Source organism: Branchiostoma belcheri, unplaced genomic scaffold (assembly GCF_001625305.1).
Source record: "Branchiostoma belcheri isolate BF01 breed outbred unplaced genomic scaffold, Haploidv18h27 scaffold138, whole genome shotgun sequence".
In the NCBI taxonomy this organism is placed as follows: domain Eukaryota; kingdom Metazoa; phylum Chordata; class Leptocardii; order Amphioxiformes; family Branchiostomatidae; genus Branchiostoma; species Branchiostoma belcheri.
In genome coordinates, this window is record NW_017802802.1 from 679,204 (window position 1) to 701,034 (window position 21,831).

A 21,831-nucleotide genomic window follows, 5' to 3' on the forward strand; every position below is an offset into this window, starting at 1 on the left:
GTACCCTGCCCTCCTCCCCACAAGTGGACCTGTCCTGTATGACCCGATCAAACATGGCAAGGAGAAACCATACTTCCTCCCGGCAGAAGACAAGTAGGATGTGCTTTTTGTTGGTTTGTTTTGCATAACCAGTGAACCACCTTTCGGTGTAACATTCCAGTTTTGTACAGTAAGCACAAGCTGTGTAAGACTTGGCTGCAAGGTTTGAACTGCTCAAACCGAGAAGGATCCCTACTCTTTTTGATAAGTGGGGTGGGATCTTTAACGAGCTCAAGATGTGACTGTCTTCAAATACCCCATCTGAGAGGACATCAATAACTAAAGTTACTAATAATTTTCACCCAAGTGGAGTGAGATAATAAATGTGCAATGTAGTTGTAAAGCCAAGGACACAAGATTGAGGCCTGCCAGGGATTCAAATACAGAACCCTCAGATTCTGAGTCAACAACCTGAGTTACCCCCGGTATTGCTTCTGTACAGTACATTCCCAAGTATGTTGAGCCCTGCATGTTAAACTATTTGTGTTGTTCTGTGTCAGCCTGCTGGCCCTGGGCATGCAGCAGTACCAGGGCATGTCCACCCTGGAGATGATCCACTACATCAGGGACAACATGATCCCCACCAAGACATCCGACCAGATCAGGATCCGCATCAAGAACCTCAAGGCCAACAAGAAGAAGACAGGCAACATTGTCCAGGTCTGCACCAGTTTCACACACTAGACTTTTTCATACTTCTATGATAAAACAAAATTGTGCTTTCTCAATAAACTTAAAAGACAATAGGCCTATTATAAGTGGTAAAAGAATTCCTCATGACTTGATCTTTGAATGTTATGCCAACATGTGTTGTACACTCTATAGTATATAGTTTATGCAGTACCCTTAAATTTGGATGATATATTTAAAGTGTAGAGGATCAGTTAATTATATAATTACTTTCATTATTTCAGAAGCTTGGGTGGGACCTGTGCAATAACCATTTTCTCACTAGCCTCTGGTACATGTTAACCTTTGAAACTTTGAAACTTTGAAACTTTATTAGAATAACCATTAGCGGTGGACCCTAGGGTCCACCGCTAGTCTTCCTGGTATTCATTCACAGAGACAATACATTATACAAACATGGTTGACAACTAGACAAGTCACAAACACATCTAAATCAATAACATATTTACAATATACATAATTTAAAAAACTGACAATCCTGTCGAACAGTGCTTGTAACTACTGGTGGAGGTATTTGTGCAAACCATCCTTAAACACTCTCAGGGATTGTGTGGATTGCATGACAATTGGAACCTTTAGCACACTGAAGTAGCCAATCGGCTACCAATTCTCTATTGGTTATGGGGTTAGTTTGCAGGTTAATTAAAAGACCTCTTTGTCCCATCCAGGTGTACAGCAAGACCAAACAGCTGCCTGCCCTCCCCTTGGTGTGTCCTGATATGGAGGCAGTCCAGGCTGTGCCACCTGCACAGCTGCAGGCAAAACACCTGCCAGAGTGGCTTCAGGTGAGACTGACAGGTGTTAGGACATTTCCTTTTGGAATAGGTGACAATAACTGTGGTGCTACAAATGACTATGGGCTTATGACTATGGTGCTACAAATGTTATGGCTACAGTTTTTGACAAGTTCCAACTGTTAAGTAAACATGTTTCCTTTTGATATTTGTACAGGAATATCAGCAGGACAGCCAAAAGAATACAGAACCTCTCCAGTGTAAGAAGTTGAGGAATTTGTCTCCAAAGAAGTCAGAAAAACTGTCACCTACACAAAGAGGTACATGTACATTATGGTGATGAGGTATAGTTTGTAGTAGGAAGGAATGAATATTATCAACAGTACTTTTCAGGAATTGACCAGAGGGAATTGTAAACTTTTCTTGTCATTCTGTCTTTTTTCTATCCACTTCACAGGTATTTCTCTGATTTCTTGTTTTTCTTGTGTTTGCAGGTATCCTTCCCAAGGGCTTTGTACCAGTGATGTCAGTGAAGAAGGCACTCTTTCAGTCCCCATCTAAAGTACAAAGTACTGTGAACATCACCAGTAGTAGCACTACATCTGCCACAATTTCTACATCCACAGCAGAAAATACTGCAAAAACACTTCAAACTCTTGCCCCAAAATCAACTGACGTTTCTCACATCAGCAGTATTGATAGCAGCACCCCTGTTTACATCATGTTGCCTAGCAACGTTGTCCCTGGCAACCTCAGTCAGACTTCTCCACCTGCAGCTGTACCTGGGCTGCAGGGCAGTGTCCAGCCTCTAGGGGGCACAGCAGGTGGTGTGTTTGTAGTTGTCTCACCGACTTCCACCACAGCTTCTATGACACAATCTCCCCAAACAGTTGTCATCAGCAGTACAGGTCAGTCTGTTGAGAATACCTGCCTACAGTCAAGTCTTTCAAACAGCACTGCTTCAAATCTGCCACTAAAAGTAGCAGACACACTCAGTACAGTGGAATCATCCAGCCTTGTCCCCACTTCACTGGTTGAAACGGCTTCTGTGACAAGTACAACTGATCCAGTACCTGAGCAATCACACACTAGCTCTTTGTCAGTAGAAAAGGTTGCAATAGACTCTAGAGAAGGGGAAATGCTATGTAAAGATTCCGTTGTGACCAGTGTTCAAATGCAAGGACAGACTCCAAAAGAGACAACAGCCAGTGATCTACCACTCCCTCACACCACCTCACCAGGACTGCCACCCTGCAAAGACATATTCACCATACAGGAAACTGCCACAAACAGTCAGGCTAGTGCAGATGTATATGTGGAAGAGATATCTACCAATGTGGATGAAGGGAATCAGAACCGGCAAAGCCCCCTTCAAGAAGCTACAAACTTGCCAGAATCCACATGTACAGGTCCTGATAGAAGTGTTGCAGGGACAATTCTAAGTGAGGAGAGAGGAAGGGAAGAATGTAAGAGTGTTGCTGAAGACATATGTATGACAGAGGATTCCAGCACTCCTTTGAAACTTCAGGAAATTCAAATAATGCAAGATGTTTCTGAGCAAACTGTGAGACCTGAAGCAGCATGCTTAGTGCAGCCATTTACAGAACAACCAGAACCACAACATGTCTTTGTGGCACAAAGTGATAGAACTGAAATGCCATGTTCAGAGCAGCCTTGTACAGAACAACTGCAACCAAGTACACCTCAGAGAGTAGAAGGAATCACGGCACATCCTTCAGAAGAGGCACATGTAGACCAAGTTGTATCAGAAGACAATCCTGTTGTTGTTGATGAGGGGCTAGTCTCCAGTACAGAGGATGTGTTGGCTAAAGATGTAGAAGCTGAACATGGGGCTGATGCAGAAGGTCAGATGGGTGAAGAACAGTCTGCAACATCTAAGAGAATGGTCATGGTAAGGGTGTATCTTCTTATCTTGTTAAAATCTTATTCTGATACATATTAGGATTTGTCAACTATGTACATGTTACCTTATCTGTGTACTAATTTTTTTCTTGTAGATTGCAAGAGATGTGTGGGCCAAAGTTTATTTACACAATTGTACTTACATCTACAGGTGAAGAAGAAAGCCAAGCGGAGGAGGAAACAGCTCCAGAAAGACATGGCGTCGACCTTACTGCTGCTGGACTCAGATCTGATGGACAGGGATCCGCTACGGGAGGAACGAGAGACCATGATGGCCAAGAACTTCCTGGAGAGGGTCAGGGACTCCCTCAGAGATGAGGAGGGTAGGTCCAACAAACAATTGGCACAATGTTCTGCACTTGACCAAAACCTGCATTTTACCTTGTTTTGTTCGATCAGAAGTTTTCCCGTTACAGATGATATCTTCTCTGACACTACATTTGAAAACTATAGACTGGATATCATCCTTAAAATTAAATACATGTACTCAAATATGACCTTAAACGAGACATTCTTCTAAAGTACTAGCAGGCAATACATTATGGGTTCCATACAGGCACTGGGATTCAAGCTGTACCAGGAACTTTTTTTCACCTTCCGCCTGCTAAGGTAGCCTTTTGGCACCAAATTTTTATTGGTTATGTGGCTATGCAGCCTGGAGGTTAAAAACATTCCCCTCACCCTTCCCTCACCCAGGAAAGTACCATGAGGTGCTGCAGGTGTTCCACCAGGGTCACCAGGACGGGAAGACGATCGTGCAGCTGTACCAGGAGCTGCGGCGGGTCCTGTCTCGCTGGCCGGTGCTGCTGGGGGAGTTTGCGGCCTTCCTGCAGCCTGCCGAGGCCGTGGAGTGTGACCTGTTCATGGAACATCAGGAGTATGTCCAGGCCAGGTCCTTCCTCAGGAAACTAGAGGTCTTCTTCAGGTGAGAAACACTGCAGAAAATATTATTAGGACTTTCTATTTTTTATTCACAGATATGTTCTGACGATTGGGCAAAGGCAATAATAATTACACTTACATACAAATAAAATGTAACATCACCAAAAGAAATAATAACAATATTGAAGACAAAAGAATTATGTAGTATGTAACAAGCTGGTCTACAAATCAAAAACCAATCAAATCAAAGATTTATTGAGATTACATAAGATTTATTTTATTGTTGATGTTGAAAGTACCTGGGGAGGCAAAGCAGTCTGGGTAAGTGGGGTGAAGTTGTTTGACTTGCTCCTCTCCATGCAGTGAGAACCCAGACCATTACCAGAAGGTGCTGCGAGTGTTTGCCAGCTACATGCGGGAGGGCGCTTCTCTGGAGGGGCTGAGACAGGAGATCACTCCACTGCTACAGGGACAGCCATACCTACTGCAGGTCAGATTCAGCTCTTCCAGTCAAGTCAAAATCAATTTCAGATGAAAAGTAAAGCAAAGAGTCCATGTTTGAGGAGAATCACACCTCAAGCATGTTTTAAGTTCCTGCTGTACTTGTCAAAAAGAGTAGGGATCCTTCCCCAAACCTTATAGCCTGGTCTCCAGGTTGACATCTTAAAACTTTAAGGTGATCGTCACCTGTTATGTCAATCCTTCTACATCTCAATAAATAAATAGATAGGTAAGAGCAAATACAACATGATTGATGCTAATTACTGATCAATGCTCAAACACTTCCAGGAGTTCACCCGCTTTTTCCCTGACCTGCCACCACCCCAAAGTATGATGGGAGATTTTGAGGAGATCCACATGGCCAGTGACAGTGATGGGGATGAAGTGCCTGATAGTTTTGAGGAAGTAAGACTTTTTCCACAAAAGTATTAATTTTTTTAATCATATGCCCCGCAATTCAAATATGTCCAATTCAAACCCACACATTACAGAAAAAGTGGGATCTTTCCTGTTCCTCTATCTCAGAAATAGAAAACTCACAAGTTACAATTTAGAGCCAGCTTTTAGAGTAATTTACATTTATGTACCTGTGTTTATTGTGCTTCATTGATTGTTTATCCTTTTCCTGTCACTTGCACCCATTGGGTAAGAATTTGCAATGACTATGCTCATTCTATTGTCTCCAGATTGTCCTGCCAGAAGAAGATGACGAGGAAGTGACTAGGGAGAAGAAACAAGTGGATCCATGGAAACTGCTCCTGGCACAGAAACATGGCACCAAGGAGTGCAGGTAAGTAAGGGAGAGAAATGTCATGTAGGTTCAGAGCTGTCCAACTTCATTTTATTTATGTTGAAAATAATCTTCATCTCATAATATTATGCATGTCTCACAAAAATCATTAAAACAATTAGAAGGGAAGGAAGGGAAGATGTTTGATAAAATGCATATTAGTATTTTTAAAGAACTTTTAGCTTAGTAGTCTAATCTGTAGTGACAGAAGGATTAACTACGTATACGCACAGTTCAGCAGAGAAGCTTTCAGATAGCACCTGCCATCATTCATCAGTCACATGACCAGGAGGTGAATAATTTGTTTGATTTTGTTTCCCATTTTGAACAGATGTGAGTGCCATGAGTCGTCCACTGACCTACGGGTCCAGAGAAGAAACCGCCACTGTGTTGCCTGCAACACCAAACTTACGCCCAAAGACCTGCAGGCCAAGAAGGACATCATCCTGAGACACCAGGCTCTCCTCCACACCAGGGAGAGCCCCACTCCCGACAGGACACGCAGGAAAATCCCCGCAAAGCGTGGTCGTAAGAAGACTGATTCTGAAACTTCCAGGGACAGCCCATCATTGGACACAGCCATGGTGGAGGAAAGCTGCTCATCTCCTCTGACCCAAGACCAGGATTTGGTTGGGACTGAAAACAGCTCTAACACCAAGGCAGGACGTGGCAGGAAGGCTAAGACACGGTCACAAAAGTTGTCTGCTCACCAAACATCGGAGCTGGCCAAGTTTTGTCCACTGGGCTCAGGCCTGGAGACAGGAGCTGGGGAGGATGAGGAGACAAGAAAATCCACCAATGAGGAAGATGCAGAAGAAAGTTCACAAGGTAGACATGCTTCATGCACATGCTGTGTCACTTTTGAGGTTCGCAGAGGATCATCCATTTGATCAAATCAGTGGCCTAACAGTACACAACAAAAACCAGAAAAGCAGATTATGATAACAGTTTACCTTTACATAACCAACACCGAGTAAATTGGGACTTACCCCAAATTTTCGACTGACTCCGTCAGCCTTGTTTACGGAATGGACCCTTCCACTGCAGCTTCCGGGACATGACGTCGGAAACACGTGGTTGCAGCAGAGGGTCATACGTGGCAGATAACCTATGACGCCCCCCGTCTCTGTTCAGTGTTGGACGGTTGGCCCGAATGTACACCGCCTCTTTCACTCCTCTCGCAAAGAAATCCGGTTCTGTGTCCAGGATTTTCACCTTATCTAGTGAGACGAAAATGAAGGAAAATAAATGTGGAGTGGTTTACCACATTCCGTGTCAAGGTGCCACTAACAAGGGTCAGTGCCAAGAGACACATCGGAGAAACTGAGCGTTCGTTGAAAACAAGGTTCCTTGAACACCAACGTCCCAGCTCCATCAGTTCAGAAGTTTCCCAGCATATACATATAGAATCTCCAGGACACTCTGTCTCACTAGATAAGGTGAAAATGCTGGACACAGAACCGGATTTCTTTGCGAGAGGAGTGAAAGAGGCGGTGTACATTTGGGCCAACCGTCCAACACTGAACAGAGACGGGGGGCGTCATAGGTTATCTGCCACGTATGACCCTCTGCTGCAACCACGTGTTTCCGACGTCACGTCCCGGAAGCTGCAGTAGAAGGGTCCATTCCGTTAACAAGGCTGACGGAGTCAGTCGAAAATTTGGGGTAAGTCCCAATTTACTCGGTGTTGGTTATGTAAAGGTAAACTGTTATCATAATGTTATATACCAACACAGATGAACTTTCATGCTGAAAACCAGATGTTCCACTGCAGTACCTAGAAAAGCTTCCAGGGGGGCCAAAATCTAATCATTTTCAACATTCGTCACATCCTACCAACACTCAAATATAAAAGCAATCCATCCAGCCATTCTTGAGTTATCTGGATGACAGACAGACACACACACAGACATACATTGATGAAAATATAAATAATTTTTCATGACAAATTTACTGTAACAGTACATGACCTTCACCTGACCTCTTTCAGAGTCTGATGAGGAGCTGGAGCAGGTAACGGAGGAGGCGGTGCGGAACCTGCGGGACCTGTGTGAGGAGATTCCCGCGCCTGACTGGCAGAAGAGCGCCACCATCGTGGAGTCGTTCCGGCGCAGGCTGCAGGAGATTGCTCAGCACGAGTTCACGGAGGAGGAGGAGGAAGAGGAGGAGGAAGATGAGGTCAGTGGCAGTCCTTCAGGAACCTAAAGTCTCAGCAGTAAAACTGGACTTTCAAAGTCAATTTGTCATTAATAATTTTTTTTAAGGAGTAGGTTGAATCAACCCCTTTCCATATATGCATAGCATATTGGTATCTGCAAGACAAAAATGTGATGTTGTTGGCAGAAAACGGTTGTTTTTTTGTGTTATATTCTTTTTTGTTACAGAGTACATGGTATTAATAGTTTTCATGCATGCCCTTTACAATCAGTCTGAATCATTTAGACATGTTATGAATGAGGACAAAAGTCAAATGGCACTAGCATCATTACTATTTTATTTGTTCAACACGTACATGCACATGTACATGTAGTGTTAGTGAAACCTGCACGTAACCCCTATTCACCAGTTTCAATACTGTCTGCATACTTAATCAGTCTGCATAACGTGTGTATAGATTTTCTGTCTGGGCTGATCACACTGTTTCTCTTCAGTTGTTGTTGCATTGTGATCTTGGCAGACGTATTGTGCTCGTTGCCAAGATCAGAAACCTCATAATTCACCTCCTGACAAGTATGACGTCCTAAGTGTCATTGTTACAAGGAGTTTGAATGTTATACAGTCCCTGACCTTACTTGTACCTTCAGCCTACTAAGGATGTCATTTGGCACCAAATTTGTATTGGTTATGGGGTTACATGTAGGCAGCAGGGAGAAGGTTAAACAAGGAGTTAGGAAGGCTGCCTTTTTATGCAGACACAGGATATATAGTGAATTTAATGCTTTGTCATTTTGACGCATGCTCTTTCATGCAAAACAAAAAGATTCTGTCAGTTAATCTATCAAAGCATGAGTTAATGAAGTACAATGCATAACCCATTATTCAGGGTGCAGTGTTAACCGATCAGTTACTTGAGACAAAGAGATGAAATAAATACAAATATCAGGTATTAAAAAAAGTGCAATGATGATGATAACACAAGCACAGTAGAGTAGAGTGAAGACATTTTGCAATATTTAGTCATTTATTTCTGTTTTATGTAGACAAGATAAACACACTCAGTGACACTGCTTTACTCAAGGTGCACTGTACAAATAATTATCTTGTCTTGATAGATGATAACCTTGTCCATTCTGACTACTCCTCTGTCCACAGGATGAGGACAAGCTGAGCTCAGGGGATGAGAGTCAGGATGCAGAGTTCAGTGACCTGGAGGAGGCCAGCGGGTCAGGTTCAGCCTCCCCCAGCAGTCTGCAGGCTCTGTCTGCTGCTACCTCACCTGGAGCAGCTTCACAGGGCAGCGAGGAGTCACCTAAAACTCACACAACATCAGGGCACAGTCTGGAGTCACCTAAAGCTCACACAACATCAGGGCACAGTCTACAAACTCTATCTGCTGCTATATCACCTTCTGGTGCAGCTTTTCAGGGTAGTTGGGAGTCACCTAAAGCACTCACAGCATCAGGGCACAGTCATCCAGGGTTGTCTGTCACTACGTCATGTGGTACAGCTTCTGGAGGGAGCGAGGAGTCACCAAAATCCATCAGAACATTGGGACACAGTCCGCAGGGTGTGTCTGCCACTGCTTCACCTGGTGCAGCAGCTGCTGTGACGTCACCTGGTTTAGTTTGCCAAGTTGGTGATGAAGCCCACACGTTAACAGAGCAGAGTGAAACAGTAGAGTTTGAAGCAGTAGCCTCACAAGTCAGCAAGGAGTCAACAAAGTCCTCTACACCAAGGGGTAAACTGTCTACCACAGCTGTGTCAGCTGGCTATACCACACAAGGTACAGGATCTCCCAAGGCCTCCAAAATAGTGGCAAGAAGTATTGCTTCAGAGTTAGAAACATCAAAGATGACTGGCACAGAAAACAAGTGGGGTATAGAAATGGGTCAAGATGGTGTATCAAGTCAGCATGATGGAGGAGACAAACTTAGGCAAGAATTTGATGAGGAAGACAGAAGAACATGTAGAAAATCTGAAGTATCAGAACAGGAAGAAAATTCTGTACAAAATGGTGGAAACATTGCCAAGGATGATCAACGCACAGGTTCATCACGCTCAGGTACGCAAAGTGAACATTCAGACACTCAACATGACCCTAGAATATATACACCAAGTGATACAGCAGTTACATCACATCTTGGAAGTGGTACATCAGGCACTGTTGAAGACATGACAGCAGAATCCTTGTCACAAGGAGGACACAAGGACGACATGGAAACAAGCTCTGCAAGACATGAGGAACAAATCTCCACAAGGTCTGAGAATGAAGATGAAAAGATGGAGCTTACTGAAGGTAAATATGAAGCAGATGAAAAGAACAGCAGTGGAGATGGTGCTATCATGTGGACAAGGTATGTTAAGTTACTCTTATTTTAAATTACTCTAAATATTTCAAGTTACTCTTATTTTAGTAATTTTTAAGAAATTTTTTGTAAAACATGACCAATTTTTTTAGTCTTGTTCCTCTAAACTCTGACTTAATTTGTATAGACTATTGAGTTTTCAGAACTATTCATTTTATTAAAAAAAGTTCCCACCCCAGAAAATTGTCCAAAATGTATACGTTGACCTTTAGGTTACATTTAATGGGTATTGCTAATGTGTTATGGCCACATGTGTACAGAGACCAGGACAGAACCCTTCTCCAGGCCTGTCAGCAGCAGGGAGCTACTCCAGAAACCTTCTCTTCTGTAGCAGAACAGCTGGGAGACAGGACCCAACAACAGGTCAGGCTTTATATTTTTTGTATACCGAACAATAAATTCTTAATTTTTTTCTTGCACATTGACTTTTAAAGGCTTGGTGGTGCAAGCAAGAGGTAATTTTGAGCCCTGCTTCCCATCCAATAACACCTATTTCCATCCTTGAGTGACAAACACCCTGTTCAACAAGTTAGTGAAGTTGTATGGCCTAACTGTCTTGTATTTTGATGAAATACTATATTAGGTGACGGACCGTTTTCTGAAGCTGATGGCACTGTATCACCAAGGCACCTCTACTGATGAGGAGACAGGTACAGACGGGGAGACGGAGGAGGAAGATGGCAGTGAGTACTCCACCGAGCAAGACAATGCAGACCCTATAGAGATGGAGGATGATTAAGTCTCTGTAGAGATCAACAGAGGGTATCCTGTAGTTATGAAACATGAGGAGTCCAGTACTTGTCACCTTCAAACTTTTTGTTGCAGACAACATTTTGTAGTTAATTTTCTCATTGCTGTGGAAAAGGAATATGACAAATACTTGTATAGCACAACTCTGATATGCATATAACATTACCTTATATGTTGTAAATAGCTGTAAATTATGATATACCAGTGTGTGTTAAACACACAATGTGGAAAGAAACAGTACCAAAGGCATACATGTTTTTCTTTCCCTAATACAAAATATGTTTATTGTGCTGTTTGTACAGTTCAAATTTTGTTTGAATGCTCAAGTTTTGTCCTTATTTTCATTTTTCATAAGATGACAAAAAAGCTGATTACTCTTATTCAAAGACTTCCTTTGTACATAAATTGTTCAGAAATTTAGAGCAAGTGGTAGAACAAGGTACTGATCACATGTTGAAGGATCAGGTATAACAATTCTCATTCTGTATTGGATGGAGGCTTAAATGAGAGTGTCATAGCACAGTATAGGAAAGTGTTTTGACTTGTTGTACAATCATGTAGATACCAGAAATTATACAATATGGCTTTGAGTAATGGTCTTGAAATGATGTGACAGATTATTTATTCTACAAGATGTGTAGAAATCAGATACTTAAGTATTTGCCTCCTATGTGCTTGTTTTTCATCCATTGTTGTATTGGTATTTGCATGTACTTAAAAGTATTCAGTACAGCTATACTCGAGTTTTCAAGAGTGTGTTGAGCCATACAATATCAATGGAGGTACATGTAGATCTCTTTCGGCACAATTTTGGGCAATTTTTGTTGTTCTGTCAACACATTATTATTTGTTGCACTATGGATTCTAATAAAACCAAATATGACCAGTATGTCAGTTCATCAAACTGTGTCTGAGAGATATATTGACTTGTTTTGCATGTTTGTTTTGTGCTTGCCTCATCAGGCCATTGGCCATTTCTTTTATAGGTTGCCAGTCCGTATATTAAAAGTATTTCCTCATTAAAATGTGGTCGAAAATTAATGGAATCTTTTAAATTTTGAGCCAGTGGACATGATTGGGACAGGGAATACGATCAAACCTGACAACTGGCCACCTCTTGAAGCCACAGCCCAAAATAATCAACTTTTTTTTCGAATTTTTGTTTCCTTAGGCGCAACCCTTAAGCCACCTGCCCAAGAAGACTACTTTACCCCTTGGTAGCATTCTTGGGCAGGTTTGACTCAACCCAAAATGTGTGGAAGCCTGCGTCAGTTCACTGTGCCAACCAGGGTGGTAATTTGAAACCCGTCTCCAGCCAACACAGCCAGTACAGTTTGTTTGCGCAGGGTGTGGCTGAGTGCAGGGACAAGTGGAAGGTCAGGTAGAAGTGGCTGTAAAAGGGGAAGAAATCAAGACTGGTCTGGGTTACACGTAGATGACTGGCATCATGCAGCACAATAAGTGGGACCTACCATCTCAGATAGTTGTTGGGTGGTACTATTAGATGAAAACTACTCGACAATGAGAAGGAAATTTGACTTTGTGCCTCCCATAGTTACAAATGTCGGGATACCAAACGGGAAATATAGACCTGTATCGGGACAATGAAGAAGCCCATGGGGTTGACGTCCTTGGTCATAACAGTGTAAGACAACACACAGGTCAACTCCACGCCAAACAAACACTGGTAACTAATACCAGTACTTTATAGATCGTTTAAAAACCCCAGGTGTCTGGTTGCTTGGCTGGGACTCGAACTCATGACCTCCTAACACCCTCGTAGAGGGATTTTATTACAACTTCATCCACCCGAGGAAACTGGTTCGAGTTCGGTCTTTCGATCTTAAATTCACATAATTTAGACTTCTATGGTGGATTTTTATGGAAACCTGGTTTGAGCATTGGTGCTATGTTGTGCTCTTTGGGTCGAATATGTCCTGTTTTATGCTGTGTTGTCAGAAAACAATATGGTATAAGGGTAATTCTTGACATAGTTTGATGGTCTTTGAGATGTTCTTAAAATACCCTTAAAAATCCATTAGAACGGCTTTTCACATATTTCAGCTGGGTGACAAGTACTCACATTTTCCACTTGACATACATGAATTATATGACATTTTCCATTCACACGCTGAAACAGCGATCCTCATTGGTCCATGTTATGTATATGTATATATATGTTAGGACCACCAAGCACCACAGAAACAAGCTACGTTGTCGCTAAGCAGATGTAAGTTTCGATCAGATGCTTGGTAGCCTGGAATCCAGGCTAAAGTCTTGGTACGTCTCTCTATTGGTTCGCGTTTTTTTATACCACTTCTCAGCAACTTGCTGTACTTATAACACGAGAACATTGAAATTACAGTTCAACACTGTTGGATGTGGACGGCCAGGCCTGTGAGTGGTGGTTATGCAAGGGACGAACCATAAAATATTGTTTCTTACATTACGAGGCGCGTTTGATTTTTGCCATTTTTCTTCCGTGATTTAAGCGTTATTCTTTTTAGACTATTTTTGCTAAAAGATAAAACCCTTGCCATCAATTTCCTCCAGTATTACACTCCCCGTACGACTCTAACTCTTCTGATCCGTCCCTTAATAATGTAATTGGCAATGCTGTTACTACGCACCAATAACAATACTGTAACACAGTGATGATGTTGTCACACGCTAGGGTAGAACTGCATGCCACATTGTCTTGTCGTTTGGCACCACCAGAATGTTTACTGAAGAAGTTTACTGAAGACGGTAGAGGTATAGATCGTTACCATGCTCCCCGTGTACATTTTGTACCTGGAAAAATAGTAGAAATTGTAGAAACTGGCCAAACATGTCGGGGTTTGTATGCTGATCCAATGAAATACAATTCAATTGTTTGCTTAGCGATCGTGTTCTGACCTTAGGAATAACAATTAAAGATAGGCTTAGCTACAGCCTGCTAACTACAGTTTTGTCTGCCCCCATACACGTATATCATTGCACCATGTGAGTAAAACGCAAAATTAAGCACAGCCTTATTTTCACAGAAATCGATGCTGTTTACATTCCATTTCATTTATGAAACTATAGAAGTCATTTTATTTGATACCGATGAGACCTCGACTGATATAAATTTAGCTGCCTGACGGTATTTTTCTTCATATCGTCACTTGTCAGCCATAGTATTTGAATATCCAGGTACCCCAGGCTCACAATACCCACTTACCTGTAATCATAACTTTATTGTGGAAAGGAGAATATTTTACGTAAACAAAACGAAAATAAAACTTCACCCCTTGACATTGCAATATCTCTTCGGGAAGGCGGGCGTGTGAGTGTGCACCTTCTACGCAAGCGCGACCAATAAAATTTAAGCCGTTACCCGCTGTAGATGTTATGAACAATTACCTCGTTGTGAAACATAGTTCTTGAAAGAATACACATTTCGAAAGATAACAAACAGCAACACAAGTGTACACACATTCGCGCACACATGAAGTAGCGAACCAAGAAGATCAGGTCAAGGTCTTTGATAGAGACTAATATAAGCTAACTAACAGCCCAAACAGAGATCTATTCGCTGAGATTTACACATTTGTTGAAGAATTGACATACTAGTAACTGGTGGCTATCGCCTTTTCAAGATGTTGACAATTCCGGAATGTAAGGTTTGATCCACTAACACCGGGAAGGACCACTACTCTAGTGGAGCTCTTAATGAAACTTGCTCGATCGAGGAGTAACTTTCCTCAAACACGGGACCTCCGGCTTTGCGTCCCATCCTGAGGACGTCCTTAGCAAAGCTAGCCTCATTTTTACCCGAATTGAATTTTACCCAAATCGTTCGAGTCAGAAAATAGTTGTGAGGTGCCATTCTCAAGGGCACAACATTAACGCTGGATCCTTCCAGGGATTAGATATGTGGCCCATTGCGCCTAGCTAGTTTACCGTTCTAAAAGCTACAATCCACCTGTCATTTGACACAGCGCGAAAAATGAATAAAAAGAACACCGTCTTGCCGTGTACGTGTAACCGCTTCCGATTCACAAACGTCTAAGATAATAAAACGTGCATCCCCTAGGATTTCTCCAACTTGATCTTTTAACCACGGCACGTCCCTAACATGTTTTGCCAAGGTGTAGCGCGGGTAGCTCAGGTGTTTTAGCCCCGCCCACAAGAGGCGTGGCCTGTGCGTAACTGACGGCGGTCTATTGTGTCAACAAAGCCTGCTCATTACCATAACAAAGCCGCGTACATGGCGACCGAAAGCTTCCCTCGCTACGCCGGTAAACAGACCCCGCACACAGTTCAGCTAAAAACCGGGGCCACACGTTGAAGTGCCAAGGTTTCTCGTTGCTTCACCCGCGCACTTCACATCTTGGAGGACCTTTTCAAAGTCATCTGGGAGTCATCTTGGAGATCCAGACAACATGGTGAAGCGGTGCATCTGTGAGATCTGCACATGCGGGTGAGTACACGGGAGAAACTACGGTATTAAACCGGTTAGCGTGTGTGTACTGTATCCTGTATGTGTATACTGACAACCTGGCTGGCTTCGCGCGAACAGGTGGCGTTTGTATCGGGTCGCCATACGAATCCCCAAAGTAGAATTGCTCTTAGCTTTCCCTACTACCAGTGGTACATACTACAACCTGTAAAATTTTACATCATGTCACGGCTTTATCGCGCCTTTATGGAGAAAATTGTGTTGGGGTCCCGTAGTTTTTCTTCCGTGGTCGCCATGTTCTTTAACCTACTCATTGTGCCGATTGTTTATTTAACACCCAGAGTGTGAGCTTCAATACTCAGTGTACACTAGCAACGCATCGAGGTATTATCAAACAATGACCAAGGGTTAAACATCGATGGTTTATCATTGCTGACATAACAATGGCCTGGCATTTTTTATTCATTCTCTTTCATATATTCAACGCTGGAGAAATCTAAACGTTAGTCACTAAGCAGTCAGTATGATAAAACATACTGCCTTATCGATTCAAGAACAAACTTAAATCTAAAAGTTTACATAACGTTTTCTTCTTGGCTTATTCTCATTGCCTGTTGCTATGGTAGATTTTCCCAGGGATATAATGCCCTTGATTTTCCCAAACGTGGCATGCGGTTTGGAAGTTTAACCTTTAAAGCTAATTGCTAGCTCGAATAATGGCGTTTAGAAAGTGTATCTCGTTAACTACCAGATAACAAAAGTGTTTGTAAAACATGATCCCAACCAGCCTGTACCTGGATTACTGAGAATGTCATGCTTATGTTACTGGGCGTCGTTCCAACCTCTTGGTTTAATGATGTTTAATGGGACATTTTTCCGCGCAAATGTTTATAAGGACTCGCATGGCAACCATGGTTAACAGCCAAGGTTATGTGGAGAGAGCAAACGATTTCTATAGCTTCAATTTCACATCTCACATATATATATGCAATAAGAAGTTAAAGATGTTTCCTGGTATCTAGGTAGCTTTTCTGATAGACAGTAGGCAAGAGGACTCAAAGAATTATTGACCTGTGTAGAGGAAAAGAAAGAGTTAATGTGATGTACTTGAACTCTTAGGCAATGTCAGGGCAACCTTTCATAACTTGTGGTATTAACGACTAGCCGTTGAGAGTTTGCCAGCCAAAAGTCGAGGCTGAATGTTTACCATTTGTGTCTGTTCTGTTTTATCACTTGATATATTACTGAATCTATAGGAACAGAAATTTGCCTTTTGTGCTGAAGACTACTAAATGTTAAGATCAAAATTTCAGATTATTCATCTATTTGTTTGCTTGATTCTGTCATCGCTACCAATGGGATCGCATTTCACATTATTTCATGCCTGAACAAATTGAGAATTTTGTAGGTGTGACAAAATTGCACCCAATTCTAAATGTGTACAAATACTCATACAAAACATTGGTAGTAATGTGGCTAATTTATGACCCTATTGCTGTGTACACGGCATAGCAACAGTCGATAATTTGTGTACTGGAGCAACCGTGACAGCTTCTGTATAGCCCACCTGCACGTAAGGATGTCGTATGTTTCAGCAGTAGACAAAGTAACGATGGATGGTTGTTAGCTTGACGTAAAAATCATCAAAAATTCATCGCATAATTATCCTTTGTATTGAGGAGTGCGCAGTGGTGGTATTGCAGTTTGCATGCCAACACACCCTTAACAACGCCTCTGTGGTAGTAAATTGTGTGAAGAATGGTAATCCATCTTGAAGACTTGATAGAGTTAAAGGGGACTGCAGGAAAATTAGCATCTACTCTGAGAAAAAAAATCACTCAACCAAGATGAAAAGTAGAATGAAAAAAGCCAAGAGAAACATTAATGCTTATCTGTTGAAATTCTCACTGTTCTGAAACAATCCCTAGGCAGTTACAGGTCCTTCCCTTCTGAAAAGTGCATCACATTCCTGATCAGGTAGATAAAATAAATGGATCATGTCAGCAGAGCATAATGCTGTAGCTACAAAGGTGCAGGCAAATGCGTAAAAAATTACAATTCATCATGGACATTTGGAAGGGTTCAAAGGGACAGGAAAATTAGCAATGTTCTCCATAAAAAAGCACTCAATTGAAGATGAGAAGTAGAGTGAAAAAATACCTCATGGGAGAAACATAAGAGAATTTTTTTCTCATAAAACTCTGTTCAGCTGATACAATCCCTAGGGTGACAGTCGTTCTCTCCTTCCCAATGTACTAGTATGCCATGTTCATAATCAAACAGATAATGGATTGAAGCAGCGCCACACATCTGACCTTACAAGGGCACAGCTGCAATAATCTATACACGTACAAAGGCGCTTTCAGCTGAGCAGCCTTCAGTAAAGATACACGCTGCCTTATCCAAACAGTATTTATGGCCCTTTCCTCCCATAAAAAGCAGTGACACTCTGCGTACTTAAGACTTTAAATTATGTACCTGTGTCCAGTAGCCTTACTGATAAAGCTGAGAAGTGGAAAGAAGATAAGGGAATGGGGTTTTATGTAGAGAGAGCCCTTGGTATAACTATAAGCCATAAAGCCGGGCTATTCCAAGCAGTAATGGGTACTTGTCTTCGATTTTAGCCACTCCAAAAATAAAGCCTTTGTACAATCCCTGTTCTGAATAGTCAAGCTGGTGTGAAGGGGGGTCATTATTGTTGTTGGATGATGTTCCAGACAAGAAATTATTCTCCCTGAGAATCCCTACAAGTGTGTCAGACTCCATGTTAGCCTGGATGAATGAGATGTGAAAAATGTGTACTTCTTGTTGTTACACTTAGCTTACAGTATATTTAGACATACACTGATGCAGCGAGGTATGAAATATGAATACTAATGAGATGTTCTTTTATTTTTTCCTCTCTACAGGCGGCATCGCTGCCCGCATCGTCCGGCTGCCCCGATCGCGGGGCGTGGCGACCAGTGCAAACTGTCGGAGTACACGGAGCGCTACAAGAAGCACCCCATCCTGCCCACCCAGTCCTTCAAACCAAATGAGGAACCAATCAGGGGGCAAGGCAGAATGGAAGGGGTCACAACCTTCAAGTAAGTAGACTCAGACTATACAAAGACAAACGCATGGACACAATGAGAGAAAAATTTGCTGAAAAAATTAAAACAATACTACTGTTTTGGTCTGCCATTTCTGAAAGCAGTAAGAGTATGATTTTTATATACACATGTATACCCTTATGACCCTCAAATATGAAACAATATGTAAAGTATGAAAAGCTTGAAGGCCAAGGTGATATTTCCACATTGGACTACCAAAACAACACAACTCCAGTGACTAAAGGGCAGTATGTCACCTACGTTACGATCCTGTCAGGGAATGTTTATGGATGGCAAGGGAGCAAACCATGGTGACAACGTCATATAGGAGGCATGCCCCACCCATGGCAACATGAATATTTGATGTCAGTGTGCTCGCGTCCTCATCCTCTGTAATTGGACAAAATTGCTATCCATTATTTATCTCAGGACGAGTGGGCACAATTGTTGTCATGGCGATGGCATTTGAACTGCAAAATATTCCATCATGACGCTGCTTTTCAATGTGGTTGCGTTGAAGTCCAAATTCAATTGCCTGCCTGTGTATTATTCAGCAGTTACCCCACACAGCTTCCTTGTAACAAAAAAACTAGCTTTTCCAACAACAAAAACAACATGACCCAACCCACATTAGTACTAAAAGCTGTCATGTACTTTAACCTAAACACATCATTCAAACTTAAATGAGCCCATTATTGTGGCATCCATAATGGCGTGACAGGAGAGGGAGTTTCAAAGGTTTTTTCCTTCAATTTCTCCAAACAAAATTAGAGAAGCCAACACTTCTCACAGAGCTTTTCAGCTTTTCAACCAGCTTGGCACCAGAAATTGAATTTGCCTGGTTGTTCTTAATTTGGCTGAGGCCAATTGTGTTGTGGTTGCCCCTGGCAACCAGCTATCCCACATCCAAACCACCTGCTGCCCTGACAGCTATCACAGCTGTGAAATCTACAAATTATTAGACACATACCGGTAACTGCAAGTTAATATATGGATGATTCTGACAGCCACATTAAAAAATGGTATCATTAAGGCCTTGTCCGTAATTAATGTCTTGAACACCTGATGACAGATGGTGCAATTGCCGTAGATATCTTTAAATTCCGTTTGTTTGCAATGTGGCATCTACAGCATTATGAAAGTTATTAAACTTGCAACTTTCAAGACCTGAAAATTTATCAATTGTCTATGTTTTTCTCTCCAGGAAGGACTACGTCCCCTACAAGGTGACAAAGATTGCCCTGCCCAAGGCTGAGGAATACGTTCCCATCCCCGGCAACATGGACCTGCTGTCATCCTACAAGCAGGAGTACATCGGACACACCGTTCCTGTCGTCAAACCCATCAGGCACGAGCCACAGCGCAAGGTCGATGCTGGGAGGATGGATACAGTCCCCACATACAAAAGTACTTAGTCTTTTCTTGAATCAAATTTTACACAAATGGCATTTCTTCGCTAATGAATGGTATTTTGCTGGTTTCTTTTAGATGCTGTCTCATATACATATGTAGAAGTAAAGTATAGTTTCTTACAGTTTTATTTTCACCCTTCCAGCTGACTACAGGAAGTGGGAGATCCAGCGAGCGGCTGCCCACAAGCCCATGGCTGCCTACAAGCCGTCCGAGGGCCACATGGAAGAGATGACCACGTTCCGGCACGACTACACCAGGAAGAACATCCCGCTCACCGTCAGCTTCAAGCCGCTTGCCGAAGCCAAGGTGTCCGACATTCCCTTTGATGACAGGACGGAGTACAAGACCGGGTACGTGCCCAAGCCGCTCGAGCCGAAGCAGCAGCGGGAGAGGGAGATGTACAGGCCCAGCGGAGTGCCCTTTGACGGGATGACCACACAGAAGAGGGACTTCACAAAGAAGCAAGGTCCGAAGACAGAGAGCTTCAAGCCCGACCAGGTTGCGATGCAGTCGCGTGACCCGTTCCAGGGAGACACCGAGTTCAAGACACAGTTCAAGAAGTGGGCGACGCAACCGTACGTGCCCCATGCCGGGGAAGCGTATGTGAAGCCCGTGGGAGAAATGGACTTGCGTACCACGCATGGCCTGGAGTACAGGGGCCATGTGGTCCCCCCTGCCAGGCCGGCTAGGCCCCCCTCCCGCCAGCGAGCCACGACAGCGCCCTTCGACGACAAGACCACCTTCAAGGACTCCTTCAGGCGGTGGGAGATCGAGAGGGTCGGGCCGAAGATCCACCAGGACGCGTACCACAGGCCGGATGTGCCATTCGAGGGCACGACGACATTCCGCGCCCACTACATCAAGCACCCTCAGGCGCCGACACAGAGCTTCAAGCCCGACCTCGGAGCCTACCAGAGCGAGGCTCCGTTTGAAGACAGAACTGAGTACAAGGGAAGCTACACTCCGAAGAAGGCCGACATCTGCCCAGCGGTGTTCCTGCCCGGCACGGGGTCGGGATGGGCGTACGAGACCGATGACCAGCGTGGACACAAACTGTTCAGGCGGATGTCGCAGACCACCAAAGCCATGGAAATGAACACTTCTATGAACTCCTTCCAGGAAACAGTCCAGCCCCTGGCAAGCACACAACCTCAGGCTGTGATGGCGTAGATATTGATGATCAAACTTTAGGACATTTTTGTGTTTACCAAACAGGGAACAGTACATAATTATGTAGTTCACATTACAAACAAAACAATGAAAGGGATGGGGAAATCAGAAATATTCATGACAGTTTACATATGAGATTTCAAATGACAGTCTTATTAGATGCCTCATAAATGAGGATACAAAGTATAAAGAATCAGCAGTGTTTTGGTCCTCAGGAAAACACAATCTGAATCTTGACATTTTTGTAAAGTCTAACAAATCAGTTCATGACAATCTGACCTTTTGTATGAAGGGAAACTTACATTGACACTTGAATATTGGGTGCTGCTTTCAGATTGTAGTTTGTATATCTTTCATGTTGTTTGTCGTCATTTTTGATGATGACTGTTAAGTTGCAGATCTTAGATTTGCAGTGCTTGTATATTTTGCAAGGTTAGAGTCTAATTTTCTAGCATTGAACACCAAAAAAATTACCTGTCTTTATCTAAGGGGTAGACTAACCATACTTTGATACAAGGTATATCTGCAGATCAGACCATCAACAAGCATGTAATGAATGTTAGGGAATGACTGGTGCTGTGCCTAGTAGACAAAGTTATTTTAGCCTGAAGTTTTAGGTATTAACATTTGCCCCATGGCAATTTAAAGAAGCTTAGAGGGAGTGTACAAAAAAATTAAAAAATGGCCCATGAAAATAAGGGGAATCAATTGGTATTAAACAATGCAAAAGATTGATATGCAAAGTAAAATTCTACAAGCGGGTACTGAAAATTGAGATCCTGGGAATTTCCTTTTGCAAAAGAACCTGAATGTCCTATTGCCCTCCTCTAAGCCCCTTTTGTACTTTAGGTAATTTTACTTTGCTCAGATGCTGCAAAGGACGTATGTGCTAAAA

At 42.7% G+C, this 21,831-nt stretch overlaps 2 protein-coding genes across 2 annotated transcripts in view; both read left to right on the plus strand.

Annotated features, from left to right (window-relative positions):
- Window positions 1–11,724, plus strand: part of LOC109464382 (GON-4-like protein) — a 21,815-nt gene extending 10,091 nt beyond the window's left edge. Inside the window, exons 18-32 of the mRNA XM_019761329.1 lie at window positions 5–93; window positions 540–699; window positions 1,398–1,514; window positions 1,681–1,783; window positions 1,958–3,375; window positions 3,538–3,709; window positions 4,083–4,311; window positions 4,632–4,758; window positions 5,058–5,174; window positions 5,456–5,559; window positions 5,891–6,387; window positions 7,550–7,737; window positions 8,872–10,073; window positions 10,346–10,448; window positions 10,669–11,724. Coding sequence (XP_019616888.1) covers window positions 5–93; window positions 540–699; window positions 1,398–1,514; window positions 1,681–1,783; window positions 1,958–3,375; window positions 3,538–3,709; window positions 4,083–4,311; window positions 4,632–4,758; window positions 5,058–5,174; window positions 5,456–5,559; window positions 5,891–6,387; window positions 7,550–7,737; window positions 8,872–10,073; window positions 10,346–10,448; window positions 10,669–10,824 — 4,782 coding nt within the window. The 3' untranslated portion in view covers window positions 10,825–11,724. The remainder of the gene's footprint in view (window positions 1–4; window positions 94–539; window positions 700–1,397; window positions 1,515–1,680; window positions 1,784–1,957; window positions 3,376–3,537; window positions 3,710–4,082; window positions 4,312–4,631; window positions 4,759–5,057; window positions 5,175–5,455; window positions 5,560–5,890; window positions 6,388–7,549; window positions 7,738–8,871; window positions 10,074–10,345; window positions 10,449–10,668) is intronic.
- Window positions 11,725–15,085: 3,361 nt separating this feature from the next.
- LOC109464400 (stabilizer of axonemal microtubules 2-like) lies at window positions 15,086–21,610 on the plus strand. Its single transcript, XM_019761370.1, has 4 exons — window positions 15,086–15,282; window positions 18,171–18,347; window positions 19,558–19,760; window positions 19,909–21,610. Exons 1-4 carry the CDS (start codon window positions 15,245–15,247, stop codon window positions 20,934–20,936), a joined length of 1,446 nt encoding a protein of 481 aa, XP_019616929.1. The 5' UTR covers window positions 15,086–15,244; the 3' UTR covers window positions 20,937–21,610.
- Window positions 21,611–21,831: the final 221 nt, after the last annotated feature.

Excerpts from the sequence above, each read along its gene's own strand:
- LOC109464400 (XM_019761370.1), top strand. The coding sequence starts at position 15,245 with ATGGTGAAGCGGTGCATCTGTGAGATCTGCACATGCGG. Across the intron at positions 15,283-18,170 it reads TGTGAGATCTGCACATGCGG|GCGGCATCGCTGCCCGCATC; the intron begins GTGAGTACACGG and ends TCCTCTCTACAG. Across the intron at positions 18,348-19,557 it reads GAAGGGGTCACAACCTTCAA|GAAGGACTACGTCCCCTACA; the intron begins GTAAGTAGACTC and ends TTTTCTCTCCAG.